Raw genomic sequence first — 17,779 nt, forward strand, 5'->3', positions numbered from 1 at the left:
TCAAACTACTTGCTCTACAAACAAATATTTGCATGACTACAGACCAAGTAGAATAATATAATAAAAAATATCAAATTGCAACATCAAGCAGTGTAATGAGCAGTTTTTAACGTCAGAAAATGAATGGAAGTGAATGAGACCGGAAGTCTCAAGCCAAAAAGATTCAAATGGCAGCGCCCACTCGTCAGCGGAGAATAAAGTGAATATAAGGGACTAAGTCGAAGGAAAATGAATGAATGAATGAAAGTAATTAATAATGCTCAGTATGGTTGACAAATGAAGTTAGATTCTTAATGACTTGATTTATATCATTGTAAATCTGCATTTGTTTCCTCTTAGTTGTCGTGTGCATGTTCCTGGCACTGTTTGCATCCGGTTTGGTGCATCGCGTTTGTGTGACAACATGGTACGAGGATATGAATTATTACAAAATAATCGATTAACTATTTACTTTTACTTTTTTATACAAATAAACATAATGTTAATTAGCATCCACTTTTTTGTTTGTTTTGTCTCTTAGCCTGATCTTCTCTGTCTTCGCACTTTACTACATCAATAAAGTGTCAGCAGCTCTTTACCAGGCAGCACCCGCTCCAATTCCAGCCAAACCCACCAGCAAGGGCAAAAGGAAGAATTGAAGCACTTTAGCCATCCCAGCACAATCACAGTCATCACAGCACTGTCTGCTAAAGCTACACAATCTGATGTGTTTGCCAACAGCACACTGTCTTTTTTTTATTCATTCCATTCAAACTTAAAAATGTGTAACAAATTTTGTCAAATCAGTCACAGATGTTTGGTTTTTGGTTCTGTTCGCAAAATATTTTTGTTTAAGGCGTTTGTTATTAAAAGTTGATTGAATCATCTGTCTGTCTGGTAGTTATTCTTGATATTATCGTTATCAAGTCAGTTTTTTTTAATAAGCCAGTAATACATTCGTCAGGCAGTTTCTCTAGGACTTGTTTGTGCATTAATTGAACCGTAAAATGACTGCTTTTGTGACTGCTTTTTCAAATCTCATTGCATTACTTGTTTTAAATCCAGATTTTGCTATGAAAATACATACAAATCTTGTCAAATCGTACAAAGGACTGATTAGGGAGCCTCTTATCATATAGTGGATGATTTTAATGCATGATCGATTTTTTTTTTTTTTCAATTTTACTTTTGAGTTTGCAATTGTGCAAATTCTCTGTTTGGGGAGAAGCTGACCATACTTGTTAGAGAAGATAATATTGTCTTCTGCCATGCTCTTGTATTTCATCTTCTCTTTAGTTTCTTTATTTAATATGTGTATAGATGGACACCACGCTGAATGACCACTAAATTCACAGAATTTGTTCTTACTTTGTGTGTGTTTAGACATCCAAACATGGACATCTTGACTTAAACAAGGTTAATATGTTACAACAGTTTAAAAAGAACTAGTCATCAAATAGACATGAATGAATACACATAGGAAGTCAATCTAATCTAAATAAATTTATAAGGCATTCATTAGACTTTCCCTGACCACCCAAGTTTAGCATGAACTACCAAAAGCAGAGAATTCCTTGTTTGTTTTTTGGCCATGACTGATCACATACCTGCTGTTTCACTCAATATCATGATGCTGTTACTTCTGTTTATTTGTGTCTTTATGTGAATTAGCTGTAATGGCGTCAGTAGTTTTCAGAGTTGTTGTTTTGTTTAATTCTAGACAACTACCCACCAAGCAATTTTGTGAGTAAAAGGCGTCTAATAGATTAGGGCTGGGTGATTAATCGGAAAAAGTAAGCAAAATCGACATTCAGAACCTATAATCGATCTAACTTTTTCAATTACTTTCCCTACTATGTGTGAGTCATGTGACCCAGCCGGCTCCGTTAAGGCTGATTTAAACTTTTGCGTCGAATGCACTGTGTGGTCTGGCGCAGCCTTTGCTGTCACACACCTGCACACCTCTTAATTTTTACTTCACGTCGCACATTTGCACTACATTGAAGATTATTGGAAGCTGCACCAACGATGCCTTGAGATGACATATTTTCCATTACAATAAAATTATTATTTACATTAAAATATTTGTTTACTGAGGATTCAAGAAATGCAGTGTTCAAAATATTATTTACTGCAGTTATTTTATTTAGAAGAAATACTGTTCATTTTCTACTTTTAATATGAAAAACATTGAAAATCATTTATTTTGTTTCCAAAACTGCAAGTTCTTTATTTTCACTTTTTTATCATAAAAAAGTGCCTGTTGGTTTTAGGCAATGTGTGCATTCAAAAATCTCTCATAAAAATAAAAAGATTAGACCAGTATCACATTCATTCATGTCTATTTGCTGACTAGTTTTTAGACTATTATAATCTATTAACCTTGGTTTAGCCAAGACATCAAGCCATATTACATTTTTCACAGAACTGACAACATGCAGTGTAAAGTGTGTTTATACTGTTGTTAAATAACACCACTTATTTCAGCTGCTGAATCTTTTCACTTGCAATAGAATCTTCATAAAATAAAATGGGTATTGAAGTCATAAAAAATATTATTACATTTATGTAATTAAGTACACATAATTAACACTTATTTGCATACTTAAGTAAGTTAGTGTAGTATTAACTCACTTGGGGTAAATTTTAAAGAATAAATGATGTGATCACAGTAAAAAAAAAAAAAAAAAAAAACTCATTCCTGCACAATTCAGTCAGATGATTTCAAAATTCTCAAAGTGTTTTAATTATTTGTGCCAAGTGCATCAGATGTTTAGTCAACTTTTTGTTTTTAAAGGCTTAAAGTGTTAGTGGACTTATGGACCATTTTGCTTTAAACCAGAAAATACATGTTAGCTTGCAAATTGTTGTCATACTTCTGACTTCTCCAGCCTTTAGTATGATTATCTGTGTTGTGTTTGCTAACTGCCTGAGGCCTCACAGTGCATTCTGGGACTGTCAGCTCAGCTGACTCAGCCCTGCTCACTCAAATCTCATTCATTGTCAACTGTGTGTTTTATTTCAACTATACTTACAGGTCAGACCACAGATAAGGATCGCATTAGGATGGAACTAAAAGTATGAGCTTCTATCAAGGTTGATGCCAAAATATTTTTACATGCGCTTCAATTGAAACCAGATAGTTGAGAAACTGCTGTGAAATACTCTGGTGAAATAGTTCTCCCAGACTCTGTTGAACTTCTAATTTTCAAAGAGACAAAACTTAACAAATTTATTTCTGCGAAAAATCTCTTATGATTTACATACCATCTTTGTTACAAACCCATTTTAATTTCTTTCTGCTTTTGGACACAAAAAAAAGTTATTAAAACAAGATGTTTTGAAGAATGTTGAAAACCGTTAACATAGTATTTCCCTCCCCTAATATACTAGATGTTACTAGTTTCCAACATGCTTGCCCTAACTTGAAAGGAATGTTGAGAGAATTGCAGTATTGCAAACCTCCAGAGCTGTACTCGCAGGGTTACCATGAGAACACAACCACGGCCGGTAAAAACAGCTTGTGTCATCACCCATGGCCATGTTCTCTCTCCCTTCCTCTTTTTCCTTCTCACATTCTACTGGTAGAGATTCTGTTTGGTTTCCACAGTGTATAACTGCCCAATGACTTGGCACGGAAACACTGATTCATCAGGGCTTGGGTGGGGTCAGTTAATGCTGGTCAGTTTAAGGATGATAGTATGGCTCTCTTTGAAATCACACACACACTCATAAGTAGGTGTTGATTTTGAATATGTGGAGATCTAAGATTGAATTGCTTTTAACTTTCTAAGTTTGGCTATAAACTGTATATCTAGAATTCATCTGTAAAATTGTACAATTGTACAAAAATGTGGTTTTGTTTCATTATTACAGTGCATGCTTTTTTATTATTATTATTCACCCCGAAAGAATGGAATGGAAGTTTGATAAGTTGCCCCAAAGATGACTATATAACTGCTGATCTTTTTATTCTCCTTCGGCTTAGTCCCTTATTTATCATTAATTATATATTATATAATTAACCGCCAACTATTCCAGCATATGTTTTATGCTGTGAATGCCCTCTCAGCCGCAACCCAGTACTGGGAAACACCCATACAGACTCATTCACACACACACACACTCATTCATTCATTCATTCATTCATTCATTCATTTTTTTTCCGGCTCAGTCCCTTTATTAATCAGGGATCGCCACAGAAGAATGAACTGCCAACTTATCCAGCATATGTTTTAAACAATGCCCTTCCAGCTGCAACCCAACACTGGGGATACACCGATACACACTTGCATTCACACACATACACTACACAACTAATTTAGCTTATCAATCCAAACTCCACACAGAAATGCTATGTGACTCAGCCAGGACTCGGACCAGCAACCTTCTTGCTGTGAGGCAACAGTGCTAACATCTGAGCCACTATGCCACTCACCGCTGAGTTAAACAAATAAATAAAAATACAAGACAAACTAAAATATTTTGCCAATTAAATTATCACTAAATTTTGGAGTTAAATAATCAAAACATTGTAAAGCCACAGCAAGATACAGCTCAACAACACACACTCTCAGAAATGAAGGTATAAAACCTGTCACTGGGGTGGTACCTTTTTTAAAGTTACACATTGATACCTTAAATTACAATTTTGTACACTTTTAGGGTAGACTTTTGTACTTTTAAGGTATTATAAGATACACAATTGTATTTTTTAGGTATTAATATGCACCATTGAGATACAAATGTGGGCCTTCTAAGTACAAAAGTTTACCTTTAGCAAAGGCACCACCACAGTGACTTTTTTTGTACCTTTATTTCTGTGAGTGCAGTTAACACAACATGGGCAAATAGATGAAGAAACTAGTTCAGAAAAAAAATGTGATAGTCTAACATGGTCATAATAATAGCAAGGCACATTGTAATGCAGTGGTACAACCTTTACCATCAGCACAAACAGGAATTTAAAACTGGTTAGTTTATTCTGCTACAGATTAAACTACTGGAGATTAAAGCAATGGCTTGACAGTGTAGTGTTTAAAACAAACACCCAAAAAAAGAGATTTTCTTTTGCTATGGACAAATGTTTTATATATCTACAAAAGATATTTTAGCTGATTAGCACAATTGATTCTGTATATATACAGTTTTGTTTTGCTAGCAAATATACTGTTAATAACTGCCACAGTTAAATGTACATCATCTTTATTAGTGTGTGATGTAAATACAGTTTGGACATACTACATTTACTTCAATGGTCTTAAACTGGCTCCTGGAGAGCTGCAGCTCTGCACAGTTTAGCTCCAACCACCTCCAACTTGCACAATAGTCTCTAGTAGTCATGAACAACTTGATTAGTTGGATCAACTGTGTTTAAAGAGGGTTAAAGAAAACTGTTCAGAGCTGCGGCCCTCCAAGAATTGAGTTTGACTATGTTGTCATTATCAAGTGACTTACCAGCAACAGTTACTTCACAAATCAAACTGGTATTCACAAATCTTCAAGCCTGTTATTTCTCATGTGATTTCCTTTTTTAAATGGACTAAATAAAGGTATTTTTTTTACCTTCTGGGTTGAGACATATCCCTTCATACCTACTTTGCAGACTGTAAAAAATAAAACAGCAGCCCATCCCTTATAAATAATACCTTGGCAAGATTTTTTACTGACATCCATCCAGGAAGGAGTGTAAGATACACTTTGTCAGTCGAGAAATATTGTGAAAGGTTTGAGTCACTGGCTTAGGAAATAGTGAAACAGAATGAAGGAGGGCTGTTCTTCTTTGTAAAAAACATACCTTCAGAACATTTGTTTGACAAAAATATATGAATGCACTGACAAGTGAAAAGTAACCTATGTAAATTAAAGTAATATATTTCATTGCCGAATTCAGTAGTGAAAAAGTTCAAAAAAAGAAAAAAGTACTTGAAAGACGGTTCAAAAGAAGATATTTCGGAGAAAGCTGAAACCTGTAACCATTGACTTCCATAAAAAAATACTGAAGTCAATGTTTTCAGATTTCTTCAAAAGTAAATCATGATAGAATTTTCAGTTTTGGGTGAACTGTCCATTCAAAGGGAACCTATTAAGAAAATTATATTTTGTAAGCTGTTTTAACAGAACTTTGTAGTGTGTCCACAGTCATATTGGGGTGGTAAAAAGACAAGAAGTCTCTTTTTTTTTAAATATCCTGATGTTAAAATAGGATGCAAATGCCTTCCATTTCGAGGCCCACCACATCATGATGTACGAGTGTGGTTCCACCCCCCCAAATCGATTTGCTTGATAACCACATATTAACATGTCTTCGTAGTAACACATATAATCATATAAATAAAACAGGACGTGCACAAAGCAACTGGGATTAAAATATCCGTTCAGCTCTCTGTGATCATCAATCATCATCAAATGTGATCAAGAATGCAAGTTTGTAAGTAATTACAGCGATTTTTATCGGTTTTACCGTCCTTTATCACCACAGCTGCCTATCAGTGCAATTATAAAGGAAGACGCTTTAATCCCAATTTGTAGATGTTAAATCAGGTTTATTTTGTACATCAACATAACAAATATCCATAAAGCAGAGGAGATTAACGTGTATGCTGCCACATTTGCCGTGCAAAAACAGTGCAAAGTTAAACGTGGCGCTGTGTGTGTGTGCAAGCGTGAACTTTAATGACATGGTGTGTGACTTGTTGCAGAAAGGCTTGAACTAACTCCACAACAAATACATCAAATACTCATTGGAAAAGTTGTTACTGTAGTATTTCTCACAAACATTACGGGAGATCTGCTTCCTTCATGTCTGTCATTGTGCTGTTTATCTGACACAGCCAGAGATTGAAGCACACTCTGAGAGGCACATGGGAACGCTAAGCGGGGAGAACTAGCACTAAAACCACAGGCAACAAAAACAGCTACATTCTGGTTACAGCAGAAAATCTGCATGTTCTGAAAGGTATAATAAACAATCGGATGGGTGTTTTGAGCAGAAACTTTACAGACACATTCTAGTGCACTCTTATGGATAGGGTGAGGAGCTCTGACACCCGGGAGGAGCTCGGAGTAGAGCCGCTGCTCCTCCACATCGAGAGTAGCTGAGGTGGCTCGGGCATCTGTTTCAAATGCCTCCTGGACGCCTACCTAGGGAGATGTTCCAGGTATGTACCACTGGGAGGAGGCCTCGGGGAAGACCCAGGTCACACTGGAGGAACTATGTCTCTCGGCTGGCCTGGGAATGCCTCAGGATCCACCCGGAGAAGCTGGAGGAAGTGTCTGGGGAAAAGGAAGTCTGGGGTTCTCTCCTAAGACTGCTGCCCCTGCTGGCCCCGGAAAAGAGCCAGAAAAAAAAAAAATAATAATAATAATAATAATAATAATAATTATATATATATATATATATATATATATATATATATATATATATATATATATATATATATATATATATATATATATATATATATTTTTTTTTTACAGTTCCCTAAAAAGAAAGGATGTCACAATGACACCACTTAAAAGCTTCATAAGATATTATGAGCTACAGATTTAACATTTGTTTCATTTGGCCTTTCTTCAGATTTGAAATGTATTTATTTACCAGGGACAATGCTTATTAATCAACATTACACTGTCAATAAGCCAGAGGTTGCCACAAGGGCTAATTCATCTGTTCATTAATAATTTGATCTGTTGCCCCCTGCCATATTTTAAAAAGGCAACCTAAAATGAAAAACACATATTCTTCATGAAATATATAAAAAAGAAAGTCAAGTTATGTCAAAAGAGGTAATTTTTACTTTTTAAAAAAGAAATATTTTGTCTAATGGGAGGCCTATGATACAATATTTCATTATATATTTTACATTACTTATTTGACTTTTTTATTTTATCATTTGATTGTTATGAATACAATATTATATTATTTGAAAAATCTGTTTTGACTTCAAAATAAAACACCTTCTTCAGCAGCCTAGGGGCAAAGCAATCTGTGGTGCTATTGTTATTGTTGTGTATTAGTCAAATAACATATTGTTTCATTTTAAAATATTCATTTTAAACTTAAAGAAAATGTAAACCTTTAAATAGTTTTCCAAGTGTAATATTTCTGTTAAAAATGTTGCCGTAGGATGACACAAATCCTATAATAGGATGGAAATCAGTCTCGTTTCAATGGTAATTTTCAGTCAGAGAACTGTGTGGTCTTAAGTCCTAAACAGTTAAAACGTCCCAGTCCTTCCCACAGACTCACCGCGCCTCAACGCGGGCGGAGCCGCGGTATAAATGCCGCCTCAGCTTGGACAACTCCCGCGCAGGACATTCACATCATTCCTTCATCTTCAGGTGACGCTCTGCCTTTATCAGCGTAAGTACACTAAACTTTGCTCTTCTCAAACGCCTTGATATTCAAACAAATGCATGACAAAACTTTATTTCACTTATTATAGACAGAGACTTTAAAGTTTTAGCCTTAGTACTGTAAGCTGTCAATCCTTCTTATATGTGAGCAAATAAACTTTAAAGCACGAAGACGAAGTTTAAACGATGTTTCCACGCCTGACGTGCGTGGATGCTCAGATTTGTGAACGTCATCAGCGTCAGTTGCGTAACTTAATGTAAAGTGGTTAAAAAGTTTGATATGTAGTTTATAATGTATTTAAACTGCTGCTCCAGTTTATACTAACAATAATTGCTTGATTTTCCTTTTACTGCATGAACTTGGTAGCCTAGCCTATGTTCGGCATTACTCACACTCTGGCTTGCTTCCAAATGGAAAAATCCACTTCTGTATCTCAATAGGAGGAGTACAATGGGCTGTTTGCGCAACATTAAGTTTGATTAAGAGATGAGACACTCATAAACTAACAGTATTACCCCTCAATTTAGACATTCACAATGCCATCTGATCTGGAGAGAGCAATGGAGACCCTGATCACGGTGTTTCACCGTTATTCAGGCGCAGAGGGGAACTCATCAACCCTGAGTCGAAGAGAGCTTAAACAGCTGATGGAGAAAGAGCTGGCTAGTTTTCTGAAGGTACATTTCATCTGTCATTCTTACATCAGGGTGGGGCATCTCTAAAGACTGGTCCTGGGCCTTTTTGTGAATGGGGCCTTTAATGAAGTCCCTAGATTTAATAAAAATCCCTATACATCCAAAGAACATTTACATTTCACCAAAGCTTATTCATAGTAGGGAATAATAATAATAATAATAATAATAATAATAATTATTATTATTATTATTATTATTAAAATATTCTTTGAAGAACCCAACATATTCATTACATTCCATCACCACAAACACACTAATTTGTACATTTGTGCATCTCCTGTCTCTGCCACTGTAGAGTCAGAAAGACCCTGCTGCCGTAGACAAGATTATGAAGGATCTGGATGCCAATGGGGATGGAGAGGTGAATTTTGAGGAGTTTGTGTCTCTTGTGGTGGGCCTGTCCATCGCCTGCGAACAACTCTACCAGAAACAGATGAAAGCAGCAGCCAAGAAGTAATAAAAGACCAAACATGAGGGGAAAAAAAGTTTTTCTGTTTTGTCACATTGTTAATAGTTTAATACACACTTTCATCCGCATGCCCCAATTGGAAGTTGCAACTGCAGTTACAATGCATTTTTGCAAATGAGGATGTTTTGTCATTTTTGTCAAGTCATGTTCAGTTTTATTGTAAGTTTTTCTTGTTTGAAGTATTATTTAGACACAAAAGATGTCATCATCATCCGAACAAATAGTACAACCGTGAAAATAAACATTTTGTGATTTTTTTTTTATTCCATATATTTTTTTGTCCTGCTTTTCCTCTTTGTACTCTTAAGGTCTGAATTCCACAGTTCTCTGTGAAATAACATCCTGAGAATGAAAATGCAAAATGTCTTTTAGGATTGACTCGAGGGCACAGAGGCACACTGGAATTGGAGGAGTTTGAGATTATCTGTATTGTGCTTTGTAATCTGAACATGGAATGTTCCAGAACTAAGCTTCTGTGCACTTTATTTAATGATTTATCTTCAGATTATTCTACAAATGAGGTTACATTTTATCTCTCATTCACATTTTTCTTATTATTTTAAATCATTAATCACAGGGTTGCATGACAAAAAATTATATATATATATATATATATATATATATATATATAATTTTTATTTTTATACACATCATATACATTTCAATATTTAGCTTTTTTGTGATTATACAAAACGTTCAAAGACAGTAAGGCATCAGGTACATCCAAATCCATATTCTTTCTTACATCCTGTTGGCATATTTTTTTTATCGAATTTGAAGGTGGGACAGTAGTCTGTCTGAAATCGATTTCATGAAATTAAATCTGTTTCACCAGATATCTTCATTTACTTCTAAAAAAACGCATTATTTTTTAATTGATGAAATTATATTATACCTCATAGTGCATATGCCTAAAATATAATAAACTAGATGAATTAGACTGATTGAGATTAGAATTCAATTCATTAATCTTTGACACATCGTAAAAACGATCTGGCATCAAATCTATATTTGTGAGTACTTTTCTGTGTTATATTTCTATGTTCTGATGGTTTAACAGTAGAATATATGGCAGATTCTCAAAAGTTATACTGAAATTAAATCCGACAATAAAACATCACAAAATTGTACAATTTTATAGGTCACCCAAAACTGAAGATCTTTACTCACCATTAAATAACATTTTACTCACAAATTAAATAAGATTAGCTAAAACCGTAGTCCTTAGAGAGTTTAACATGCTCTGGACACTTTGGCTGCATCTGTAAGCTCTAAAATGCTGCCTACGGAGGCAGCATTTCAAGACAGTAAGGCATTAAGGCTCATCCTAATCCAAATTCTTTCTTACATCCTGTCTGGGCACATTTCTTTGATCGAATTTGAAGATGGCATAGTAGTCTGTCTGAAATCTGTTTTCCGAGCTGCCTTTGTGCCCAAACGCTGCCTCCAGTGAGGAAACAAGTCATCTGCCTAATTATTTTTCTTAAATTTCAAAGTGCTGATGTTGTAATAATTCATGCTACCCATCATTTTATGCTACTTTTGAATAGTTGGGGTTAGGATTTAGGTGATTTTACAACCTCAAATGATCCTGCTTCACATCAAAATAAGAGCTAGTTACACAATCTGATGGGTATCTTCTTTCTTTATGGAGATGTGTTTGATATATTTTTGAATTGGAGGTATAGTGCAATCTAAGAGGGTAGCACGAATTGTGAGAACACCGATAGGCAACCTGACTTTCTGGTATTCTGACTTTGTTGGTATAGAATCTTCCAGTATCTTCACATTCACAGAGGAGTTACCTGCCTTAACACTTCATGCTCTCTTTAATAATACACAGAGATAAACATCACTGCAGAAATGAACGACATGGGTTTCTACTACTTACACACCTATGAGGAAGAATAAAGTTTTTGACATCAGGCCTACAGCTAATCCACTGTTTATGAAACAGACATTCAGGCATAATCAATATTGTATTAATATCAGCAGTTGCATCGGGTGTAAAGGCCATTTCTTCTTTAATGTTATGTGTAAGGCCACCTGAATTTATAATCTAGACCAGTGGTTCTCAAACTGTGGTACGTGTACCACTATTGGTACGCGGGCTTCCTTCTAGTGGTATGCGGAGGAATGAAATATGTCATGTACATGCTACATATATTTCAAAATGTATCAAAAATTAAATATAATGTGCCATATATGACATATAGCCTATATTTCTGAGGTAATCTGCCACATTTGTTTGACTGTGCAGAGTTGTAGCTGCTTTACTGGGCCTACTACACTACTGTATTTCAATACTGCTCATTTCGGTGGTACTTGGAGTGACAATTTTTTTCTGAGGTGGTACTTAATGAAAAAATGTTTGAGAACCACTGATCTAGACGACGCACGTCTGTGATTTTAAAATGCGCAAAACACCTCCCCCCTCAGGAAGCACAGACAATCTGTGGGTGTGTGTTTGAAATCGGAGTAAATAGTCAAGTTGCCTGGCAATTGAGAAAGACTCCTGGGTGTGTCTGTCAGCCACTGCATGAGCTCATGGGAGTAAGTTCTATCATGTTTTTTTCTCCCTCTTCCCTTTTACAAGTCTGAAGATATCTCACATAATTATGTCATATAGCCTACCTTATATCTTCACTAAAACTATTATCAGTATGCTATATTGACACCATGTTCAGGTAGGCTAATAATGATGGGTTTAATACTACAAAAATAATATAGCTTAATGCTGCCACGGCGCAGAGCAAATGTTATATGCATCTACAGTATATATCTTGTAATGAAGGACACATTTTCTCATCGTAGAAGTGAATCATGATGTCTGTCATATGACCATTGGGTAAAGTTACTTTTAAAAGTAGAATATCAAGCACTTGAATCACCTTTTTAAAGTAACAATGTGTTCCTTAGTTACTTTTTAAGGTAATATGAAAATACGTCTTATGTTATTTTTGCGATGATCACTAGATGTCAGCAGAATTCCACACATTCATCAGGAGCACGTCAACTCATTTTCTCGCCGCCATTTTTTTCTGGCAGACAATTAACCATTTAATTTCTGTCTCACAAAAGAGATAAAACATGTCAGATGGGTAAATTTAGACATATTTTTTGCTTAATGTCTATGTGGAATTAGCTTCAAAACTGACATGCTAACATAAACAGTGTCCTGAGAGTTTAGTTAAAAGCTCTGTACCTTGTTTAGTCCTAATGGTTCAAATACTTTAAAGTATCTGAAGTGTATAAGTACATTTTAGCTTTTGTATTTTGAAATACCACTTCAGTGAGAACTTTTATACATATTCTATTGCATATACATAGTTTATTTTGTATGTTATTTTTACTTTAGTATATTCATTTATGTCCTCTACATTTTTTGCAGTGATACCACCAAAGAACCATACTGGGTTCCACATAACAAAAAAACATTAAAAAAATTATAATGTAAAGTAAATGTTAATCTGATGAATGTTTTTGTACTATAAAGAATCTATCAAAAGGTTCTAAAAAAGGAGTACAAGCTAAGGAGTATGTTTCCTCATGATGGAGCATCATACAATGGCAAATATAGGCACACACCTATACTGACTCCTATATCATGCTTTTTCTTTGTATATTTGTCTAGGTGTGTGTGTGTTTGTGCACTGCAGAGTCAGTACACCGGAGGTCTGCATATGCTTACTTTACAATGTAGAAAAACTTGAACTGAACAAAAGAAAATTAAAGAACACTTAAAAGTACACACCCTTTTTGATAATAGGCCTACGTTTGTCAATGTCAGAGTTTAGAGGGTTAGACTGCCAGAATTTACATTCCGTATACAGACAGCATTTAATTTGTTTTGTGTCACTAACTTCATTGTGTTTTAAAGAAAAAAGCCTATCATTATAAAAGGAAGATCTGTGATAAATAAGTTACGTTCATTTAAAAAGGGTGTGTTTTGTTTATGGTTGTTTACTTTTCAGGATACAAAACTAGACTAATATGAATAAATGATGACACTTGTGGCTGATTAGTCACTTTTTTCGCAGTTACCTCATAAAGAGGGAAGTACTATAATCCTGTTGCTGCACAACCTAACAGTCACATGCATTGTTGTATGTCTGCAGAAGACAGCAGTAGTGTTTGCATTTCTGTGTATAGCTGCAGGATAAAGTTTTCACATAGTCTTCTTTATATCATCTGTTTTGCAACTCTCTTGCATACTTTGAGGTCAGTGAATAAGAAGCGTGTCTGCAAATACGAAGCTTGTGATTTAAATCTCCATGAAAAAGTTAACACCGGCTTTGGCGTAGCTTCACAATGCTTCTTTCAGATTCATCTTGATCTTAAGTGTTGAAATATTTTTTTTCAAAGAATGGGCATGTGGTGTTATAAACTACATAAACAAAATTGTGGCAAGATGGCATTCAGGATGGCCAACACCCAAAAATGAGTGCGAGGGAGACAGTCATCTTCTAACATATGACACTCTATGATTCTCTGTGCACAAGGAATATTCATTGAATATATTCACATATCATAATCAAATAGCAGAACTTTAATCAAAGAAACCAGATTATCATTTCTGATTTCAAAAAGTATAACAAGTTACATAAGTATGTCTTGTTTTACGGGTTTGTCACTGGATTGGGTGTGCTGTAGTTCTTTCATAGCCCAAGTATGAATCATTCCCGCCACTGTGTGTGAGCTTGTGCTGTGGAGCATTAAACCTGTGCTTTAAAAGCAGAAGACGGTTTACTTCAGCAAAACATCTCCTTAACTTCTCTGGGAACACACCCGCATTTGAGGTAAGTGCAAGAAAATATTAAGAGAGAGAAGAATGAGTGCAAAATCATGCAATACAGAGCTACAAAATGGAGTAAAACAGATTTTAGAAAAACAAGATAAACTTTACAATGCAGTTTATGGATTTTTACTGCATGTCCCTTGTCTTAAAGAGATAGTTTGTTCAAAAATCAAAATCCTTTAATTATTTACTCATCATGCTATTTCAAAATGGTTAGGCACTTTGACCATGAAAGAAAAATTAAAGGGATTTAATACTGTTATGTTATGAACCACTTTGACTTTCAAGTATCCCAGATGCAGCTAAAATTACATCCCTTTGTTCTTTAAAACTTCTTCAAACTTTATTTTGTAGATTTTATTGTTGCCAATGTTTGTTAAATTGCGTTTGTGTATTGTGACCTTCTGTATTGTGGTAATGTGCATGATAAGATACTGATAGTCATTAATGACCTTCACAAATAATGTTGATTTCTTTCTTCTAGACATGTCTAAGCTGGAGAAAGCCATTGTGAGCATAGTTGAGGTGTTTGAAGAGTATGCAGGAAAAGATGAGCAGAAATCCCAGCTCAGTAATGCTGAACTCAAAGATCTTATTAAAACCGAACTAAAAAGTCCTGAATTTAAGGTGAGTTTGAAAGATGCACTGAAAAAATAAAAAGTTGTGAGAAAGCATGTCATTGGTTGAAGGAAGGCAACACCTCCAATGAGATGTTGCAACAAATGTATTTTGTATAATAAAAGGTTGTGCCTTTGAGGCTTATTATGGCAACTTGGCATGAAAGGGGTTTACCCTAATGAGTCATAACATGCATGCATGAGACTTGAAAAATATGCCTGCCTTTATTTCATCCAACTTGAAATTACTAACACACTTTTAAAACTCAAATCACGCTGTATTGATAGACGACCAGTGCAGATAGTGATCAGATTTATCAGTCTTCAGTCACGTTTCAAACATTCAACAATCCAACAAACTATATCGATAATCAGACCTGAATGTATGCACAGACCTAACAAAGGCTTTCAAAGTGCCACGTGAATTTGCCTTTAGTGCATCTAAGATGCTGTTGTTCCTCCTTTTTTTTTGCAATACATATAGCTATGAGTGGTATGTAAGTTATAACTTTATTAACATTCCTCTCCCTGTGTCTGTCTCAGGATAAAGTGGATCCAGAGAATATTAAAGAGGTCATGGAGGAACTGGATAAGAACCATGATGGAGAAGTGAACTTCCGTGAATTCAGTCAGTGTATTGCAGGTCTGGCCAGAGGCTACTATAAGAAGAAGCACGGCAATGAGGAGCGCAGAGGGAGAGGCAGGGATAAATGAACATGTTTGTTCTTCTCACTGTCGACAATTACCTCCTTTGCAGTTACCATAGTACCTCTCTAACTGTACTCTGTAATATTACAAAGCTTTTTTTAATGTTCCAAGACAAAATGACAGTTAAAACATGGTAAGAAATTGATAGTCTTTTGCCCTATACTACTACATAGTAGTAGGATTTGTTTCTTAACAGACAGTGTCATGGAAAGTGTTTGTCCTTTTATAATGAACACTGACACTTAAGATGACTTGTACATCATTAAATGTTGTAATTGACTGGTTTATACTTTATTTTTGAATATAAATAAAACCCTTTTATGATTGCCTATGTGTACTTTTTATTTAACAAAAATAAGGCCCACAAACAAAAGGTACATACAGCACTGAACCACTGGCCAACTCAGTATTGGAGGCTAAATTTGACCAGCTAGGTGGCCAATCTTCATTGATTGCACATTCCATCAGTAAGAGCAGGGTAAGAGTGTCAGGGTAAATTAGCAAAGCAAAAGTACAGTTTTACTTAAAATATTGCAATGCTAACAACATTATGGGTGACATATCAGAGTTCACATACACAGTGTTTGGGGGTGGCTATAACAAGCTGTCACTATAAACACACACACACAGCACCACACTGTCTCTCATTCAAACACATACACAAATATAGACAGCACCAAACAAACAAACACACACACATGCGGGCGAGTGAGCGATATTGTGAGACCGCCCACTCCTGTTAAAATTACACCAGAGTTACCAACCGCTCCAGCGCTTTATTCGGAAATTTATTCCCACTCCACATGTGACCAAATCTGGTCGGGTCCCGCGACAATGCACAGGTACAGCCACGGAACTGCAGAACTATATCCAGAAGTATCATTGTAATTGAAACCCTCAATCGCAGAGAAATAGGGGCTTTTGCTATGTGTCAGGGAAAGACTGTCCAGAAAGCACACACATGCAGCGAAATTTTGCACAGTTTCTGTGTTTTTAAGTAGTTGGCACCTGGAGAGTTGTAAATACCCGTGCTCGCATATTAGATAAATGATGTCAGTACATAATGACCGGTTATGATTATTACTGAACCGATACAGAATTGTCCGCGTCTGCATCGCGGTGCACCGAAGAAACAATTAATTTTGACACCCCTAGTTTCAGTGGTGCCAACACTGAAAATCTTGGGCTGTGGACAATGTGAAACACAAATTGTTCTTTGATGAGTCCACCTTCACCGTCTTTCTGACATCTGGGAGAGTTACGGTGTGTATAAGCTCTAAATTGAACGATGCAGACTGTTGCATGCCCAGAGTGAAGCATGGGAATGGGGTGAATCAGTGATGGTTTGGGATGCAATATAATGGCATTCTCTAGGCAAGGGGTGTCCAAACTTGGCCCTGGAGGCCCGGTGTCCTCCAGGGCCAAATTTGGACACCCCTGCCCTAGGCCCAATACTTGTGCTAGATGGGAGCGTCACTGCCAAGGACTACCAAACCATTCTGTAGGACCATGTGCACTTAATGGTTTAAACATTGTGTCTTAAAGGCAGTGCCATAGGTCAGGATGATAATGCACCAATACATACAGAAATACTGGTGACAGAGTGGTTTGATGACTAAAAAAGCTGAACATCTACCATGGCCTACACAGTCACCACATCTAAATATTATTGAGCCACTTTGGGGTGTTTTGATCAGATCAAAGCTGGTCTAAAGTGCTGCGCAGAGCGCGTTAGTTGTGCGCCTCGATTACACATTGCTTAATACACACAGGATGTACAGCAATATGCAAATCTCTTTACAAATGAAAAAGAATTAAAGGATTAAAATGATACAAAAATATTATTTTGTAGCCTACATAAATATAAAAACCACTGCCTTCATGCCTTCTTCATCTTGGGGAGCTTTTTCAGTTCATTCATAACAATTTGCTCTTGTATAATGTTATTATTATTAGCAGTAGTATTTATTATATGCATATTTAAATTTGTTTTATTAAAAACAAGCTTAGATTTGCCCACCTGTCAGGTCTTAGACATGTGTTAGGATAACTCAGGTTTTTGAACACACTTCCTTATTATTGTTCATTTATTAATTTGCTGGAAATTACAACTGAATTTAGAAATAGTTTTGAAACAAATCTCTGCGCCTAATA

At 35.7% G+C, this 17,779-nt stretch overlaps 3 protein-coding genes across 3 annotated transcripts in view; all 3 read left to right on the top strand.

Moving 5' to 3' along the window:
- krtcap2 (keratinocyte associated protein 2) overlaps nucleotides 1-866 on the top strand; it is a 6,722-nt gene extending 5,856 nt beyond the window's left edge. The window contains 2 exon segments of the mRNA NM_001045362.1: nucleotides 340-406; nucleotides 521-866. Of these exon segments, the coding sequence (NP_001038827.1) occupies nucleotides 340-406; nucleotides 521-638 (185 nt within the window). The 3' untranslated portion in view covers nucleotides 639-866.
- Nucleotides 867-8,272: 7,406 nt separating this feature from the next.
- Nucleotides 8,273-9,770, top strand: s100a10b (S100 calcium binding protein A10b). The gene is given in 3 exon segments (NM_213003.1): nucleotides 8,273-8,344; nucleotides 8,866-9,015; nucleotides 9,329-9,770. Coding segments are annotated over 2 exon segments (303 nt in total). The 5' UTR covers nucleotides 8,273-8,344; nucleotides 8,866-8,874; the 3' UTR covers nucleotides 9,491-9,770.
- A 4,417-nt stretch (nucleotides 9,771-14,187) lies between these two features.
- s100w (S100 calcium binding protein W) lies at nucleotides 14,188-15,954 on the top strand. The gene is given in 3 exon segments (NM_001326451.1): nucleotides 14,188-14,301; nucleotides 14,785-14,927; nucleotides 15,461-15,954. Coding segments are annotated over 2 exon segments (312 nt in total). The 5' UTR covers nucleotides 14,188-14,301; nucleotides 14,785-14,786; the 3' UTR covers nucleotides 15,632-15,954.
- Nucleotides 15,955-17,779: the final 1,825 nt, after the last annotated feature.

This window comes from Danio rerio, chromosome 16 (genome assembly GCF_052040795.2).
Source record: "Danio rerio strain M-AB ecotype USA chromosome 16, GRCz13ab, whole genome shotgun sequence".
Taxonomy (NCBI): Eukaryota; Metazoa; Chordata; class Actinopteri; order Cypriniformes; family Danionidae; genus Danio; species Danio rerio.